Below are 5,285 nucleotides of genomic sequence, written 5' to 3'. Positions count from 1 at the left end.
CTTTTGATACATTTAGCTGTGTTCTGCTTTGTATGTTTTACTTTATTTGTTTCATATTTCTTATTTCATCCATGTTTTCAATTATCAGACTAAATTTGCCAATAAATAGGTTGAAAATATATTTTTTGCAGCTTTTAGTTTTTAATGTTAATTTACAATATGGTCACCCAACACTTAATAATAGCCTCTACTTTAAGAGGTAGAGTAGCCAAATGGCTGGCTCACTGCTGCCAACTAGTGGTCAGAGGCTGAACTACAACATAAAAATGAATGGCTGGCAGGAAAGTTGACATTTTAAACCTTAATAAAAAAATCGATACAGGACTTTAGAATATCGATACAGTATCGGGAAATGAAATATCGTGATATTTCAATGTATCGATATTTTCTTACACCCCTATTTATGACATCACTGTGCCAGTTTTTAACAGGCCTGAGTGAGGACAGGGTGTTTTCTGCAAACCATCAGAAACAACATGTTCAGGGTTCCTACAGTTTAAAGCAAGTTAAATTTAAGACTTTTTAAGACTTTTTAATGCCAATTGAAATTGAATTTAAGACCAATTTCATAATCAACACAAATGACAAAAAATAAAAAAAAAAATAAAAAAACAAAAATAAAACTGTAGCAGAAACTCATGAATCTAAGTATTTTGGTTGAAGTATTCAAATATTGCTCATAGACCAACTGTTTTTATCCATATTTAACTGCTTTTTCGGCAAATATAGCAAAAAACATTTGTAGTTTTAGGACCCACAGTGGGGTCTTAACCCCAAATTGCTATAGATGAAACCTTAATTGCCTGTGACACCACATTTTGTAAGAAAAGTTAATGCATTTTTGAAAAGACAGCATTATTAACATATTACAAAACAAACTTCACATTGCTCAGATGGACAGTTGTTGAGATATGTGCGTCCAAGTAACAGGAAGTGATGTCAAAGGGGAATGTCTGCATGCAAATATATATAAAAAATAAATGTTGCCAATTTCTTTAATATTTGAGATTAATTACAATCATCATATTTACAATGTGTTAACGTTTTTAAGACTTCTGAAAGATTGATATAAGACATTTAAAGGCTAATTAAGGCCTTATCTTTGGATTGATGAATTCAATGACTTTTAAGACTTTTTAAGGATCTGCAGGAACCCTGATGTTTCAAAGGTTTTCTAAAGGAGATCCTTGAGAGAAACAGTCCTGCTCTGTGGGTAGGAGGTCACATTCCAAACTGAGTCCAAAGACTCAACTTGAGATCGAGGGGGGGTTAATGTTTTCTGCTTCATTCTAGTTCTGAGTTTTTTTGCAACATTTTCTAACATTGCTTTAACTCTTTGTTGGATTTCAGTGAAAACCACACAGTCGTTACACCTTAACCAACGTCAAATTCAAGCACTTTTTGTCCCAATTCTCAAGCTTTACCAACACTTTTATTGTGGTAATAAATGTTTTTAACAGTGAAGCCAAGATAACAAATGTCACTACGTTATCGCATGTTAACTTGCTTTGAAGAGTCATCACAAATTTTGTGTACTATCTAAAGCAGTGGTTCCCAAAGTTGGGGTCGGGACCCCATCAAGGTGGGGTCCTGAAAAGATTTTCTGAATTAATCACATTTTTGCCTTAGTTGTTACAAATGAGTGAGGTTAGTATATTTAAATGTAGTATAAAAATATTGTTACTATGCCCATGTTTTGTTGACCTGATACAAATGTTTATCATCCAAAAATAGTTGGGGGCACAGGTCTCTGCTACTGTTATTTTGTGGGTCAAAAGCTGAAAAGTTTGGGAACCACTGAACTTTGGTTCCCAAAGTTGGGCTTGGRACCCAATTATGGGTCATGAAGCACCTTGGATAATCCCCAGAAATCAATTTAAAAGGTAATAAAATAATTGCTGATGTAATATATTCCCTATAATTATTACAAAAACACAAAATAAGTAAAAATAAGTATTTAAATTTGTGTATAAGCAGCTTAGATTGTCAAAAAGCCTGTGTTTTTAGGGTTATTAACDAAGTTBGTGTACTCAGACCAGTAATATTTGGGGTCACAAGTTTTTGCCATGGATATTTTGTGGGTCAGAAGATAAAAAGTTTGGGACCCACTGATCTAAAGGAAAGGGTGAAAAATAAAAGACAATTTGAAAACATGCCACATTTCTTAACATTTACACCCAAAACAAGAGGTTTCTGATAACAGAACACAGCCTTTTTTATCCAGCAAATTATCCATCATCAATAAGACATGCTCCAAGATTTCCAGCACCAGTAAGAAGCTTGTTAAACGTACAGTAAAGCAGTCATTTATTCTTAAAAAACACAGGGTAATGAAACTAAACCCTAGCAAAATGTTTCCTTAATAATTAGTCATGAATGTGACAGAAATCGACTGACCATTTAGCTTTGCCAACTGCATCCCAGAAGCCAGGTCGTGGTATATTGCATGGTCCTATTGTAGCTTGTTTATAGTAACTATAAAACTTGAGCATCATGTCATTGGAAGGCTGAAAGGGACCTGAGAAAGAGAAATGATCTGATTATACAAAAAAAAAAAAAAGTATCTAAAAAAGCCACAGAGAACAGGCCTGGAGGTAAAGCAGGCATTGGACTGTTTGTTGTGATCATTCCTGCTGCAGCAGGGAGGCAAGTCTGACCTGTTAAAGTGGATTTCCTAAATCACACAAGCTGCTGAGGGTTTGGAAACACTCACAGCTGCAGGCTGCTTTACTCACCATTCGGTGGTAAACTCTTGATCACTTTCACGGCGGCGTCGAACCTCATTTGGGTCAAACGCGTTTCTTCTTTAACGCTGACACTCTCCACCTCCATGGTGTCATTCACAGGCTGCTAACACAACACAGGCAGTCTGAAAACAACAGCGACACAAAGACAAACACGGGTCTAGGTTACTGACACCAGCCTATTTGTTTTGACCCGCAACAGTCGGAGATTAGGCTAGTACTAAGCGCGCGACGAGTCGTCAGTGACGCACATATTACGAGTTAAATCCCACCATGTCTTTCAAACATTCACTAGAAAAGCTCTGAATCGACAACACATACCGTTGAATTGTTACGCGTATCTATTCGTCAAACAGCAACTTGTCCTTAGAACTAAGCAAGACGCCATGAACAGCAAATAAAAGCTGAGCGGGATTGCATTCTGTGAGTTGTAGTTTTTCGACAGGATCGTTCCGCCTCCATGAAAATATAGCTTTACGTCAAGCTAGCGGGTTATTGGAAACCCACCAAAAGTTATTAAATTTTAAAAAAGTTCTTTTTAATAAATGAAAAGAATATGTATTTTGTTTTCAGTATAAACGTCCAAGCGTGTAAACGACTATTTAGTTATTTTAGAACTACACTTCCCAGCATGCTCTAGTTAATTAGCCAACTTTTTCCGGCTATGGGGCGTGATCATGTGYGTGATAGGCAAACGAATAACAAAAGTAAGATGTTCCACTTGCGTTTTTTTATACCAAATAAGTTGAATGTATGGTCAAACTATTGGCATTTGTCTTGAATATTTTGTATATGTATTGTTTTAGTAATGTTTTAATCATATTGTAATATAATGAATCACATTTTAATTTTTAGTCAAGTTAAATTGAACGATAAAGTTCGGTTAAAGTTCTGCGATCATGCTGTGCAATTTCTCTTCCTTCCAGCTTTCTTTGGATCGTGTTTTGGTTAGATTATAAAACCGATTTAAAAAATATGATTGACACTTCCGTGATAAATTAATAACATTTTCAGTATAAATCACGGAGTTAGATCGCTATGGTATGTAAAAAATGTGGTTGGGAGGAGAACGTGGACACATCCCTTTTAGCGATTGGGTGACTCCTCTTCTTCGTTATAAACGATCTTTGGTTTGAAATCGGGGCCAGGAATCCCACAATAGCAGCCTAAAGGAGTTTTTTTTTTTTTTTTCGAAGCAGAGCTGGGCTGGTGGAGCCTGGCTGTTTCAATCGAAGGGAAGGGACGCAGGACGCAGAGGGAAGAGTCTCTGCTGGGAGAGATGAAAGATGGCAGAGCTACAAATGTTGTTAGAGGAAGAGATTCCAGCTGGTAAAAGAGCGCTCGTGGAGAGTTACCAAAACCTGACCAGAGTAGCCGACTATTGCGAGAACAATTATGTCCAGGTAAGTGAGTTATATTTTATTTATCCGCCGTTTTTTCTCCCCCTTTCCTTTTTCATCTTGTCGCGTAAAGCTCCGGTTTGAACGCTTGTTGGGACAGGAAATGTGGGTAAAGAAACTGGTCTCGCTCATGATAGATAGAAGGTCAAAAAAAAAAGCCCAGAGTTGTAACAACAGTTTTGCCGACTGTGGGACATTTTATTAGCGTTTCTCTTAACCTGCTCTACTTTTTGATCAAATTATTTCGTTTACCCGGAGGGTGTGTCTACTTTCTAGGTCGGTTTAAAAAAAAAAAAACAGCTTCCACACACTACTGATGGACAGGGATGCACGTTTTAAATATATATATATATTTTTACTCGGAGCAAATGTAGTTTTGTTTACGTTTGCAAAATTATTATAGTGGCAAACTTATTGTCAGCAAAATTATATGTCAGCTTCTTTACACTCCATTCCATAAAGGTCATTAAACTCACCATTTAATACCACAAAAACAGTTTTAAGCCCCCACTGGGATCCTGTTACAGTGGTGGTAAAATGTCTGTTACTGGACCTGTGAGCACTCAGAACTAATGGTAGCTTTTATTGTTGCTGCATTAATTTAGATGCATTTTAAGGCTTGTACACCCAGAATGTAAACATAAATGAAGTAAATTCGTTAGTGCGAAACAGAAAAAGTAATGTAAAAGTTAAGCGGGGTATGCATTTTCCAGGTGCTTAGTCTAATCCTGTACCACTATCAAGTAACTGTTACCTTCAGTTATTATGAAAATGCTGTGTATATATCAAAGATAAGTTTGACTTTACATCGTAGTCTATTTAAACACCTTGAAATTGGCCTCTGTCTCTTTAAGAACTTTCTACCATTTCAGACACTCCCACTTCAGCACNGGATCTCGGTGCATTATTGAAAGGTGTGGTAGTTCAAAGATAACGTAATCATCGTGTCTGACTAAACTTGTAGTTACTGTTTAGTTTGGCTAAAACATTGCTTTGTATCAAAAATAAATTCGGGTTTTATTCGTAGCTGTGCTGTCTAAATGTATATGATAATCCAGTCCAATCTAGGGGTGTAAGAAAATATCGATACACTGAAATATCGCGATATTTCATTTTCCGATACTGTATCGATATTCTAAAG

The 5,285-nt window shown here is 36.4% G+C and overlaps 2 protein-coding genes across 11 annotated transcripts in view; one reads left to right on the top strand and one right to left on the bottom strand.

The window, feature by feature from the left end:
• The window catches only part of acbd5a (acyl-CoA binding domain containing 5a), an 8,534-nt gene extending 5,368 nt beyond the window's left edge, over window positions 1–3,166 (bottom strand). The window contains exons 1-3 of one of the 2 annotated variants that reach the window (XM_014005413.1): window positions 3,066–3,166; window positions 2,736–2,869; window positions 2,398–2,518 (exon numbers count right to left, since the gene is read on the bottom strand). In XM_014005413.1, coding sequence (XP_013860867.1) covers window positions 2,398–2,518; window positions 2,736–2,832 — 218 coding nt within the window. In that variant the 5' untranslated portion in view covers window positions 2,833–2,869; window positions 3,066–3,166. Of the gene's footprint in view, window positions 1–2,397; window positions 2,519–2,735; window positions 2,956–3,065 lie in introns of those variants that run through there. The other variant, XM_014005414.1, reaches the window with a different exon arrangement.
• Window positions 3,167–3,896: 730 nt separating this feature from the next.
• Window positions 3,897–5,285, top strand: part of abi1a (abl-interactor 1a) — a 41,529-nt gene continuing 40,140 nt past the window's right edge. For 5 of the 9 annotated variants that reach the window (XM_014005406.1, XM_014005411.1, XM_014005404.1 and 2 more), the window contains exon 1: window positions 3,901–4,147. In XM_014005406.1, coding sequence (XP_013860860.1) covers window positions 4,031–4,147 — 117 coding nt within the window. In that variant the 5' untranslated portion in view covers window positions 3,901–4,030. Of the gene's footprint in view, window positions 4,148–5,285 lie in introns of all 9 variants that reach the window. The other 4 variants (XM_014005405.1, XM_014005410.1, XM_014005403.1 and 1 more) reach the window with 3 other exon arrangements.

Source organism: Austrofundulus limnaeus, unplaced genomic scaffold (assembly GCF_001266775.1).
Source record: "Austrofundulus limnaeus strain Quisiro unplaced genomic scaffold, Austrofundulus_limnaeus-1.0 Scaffold30, whole genome shotgun sequence".
Classification (NCBI taxonomy): Eukaryota; Metazoa; Chordata; class Actinopteri; order Cyprinodontiformes; family Rivulidae; genus Austrofundulus; species Austrofundulus limnaeus.
The sequence above is the reverse complement of the archived record's forward strand: the minus strand, read 5'-3'. Positions and strand labels throughout refer to the sequence as shown.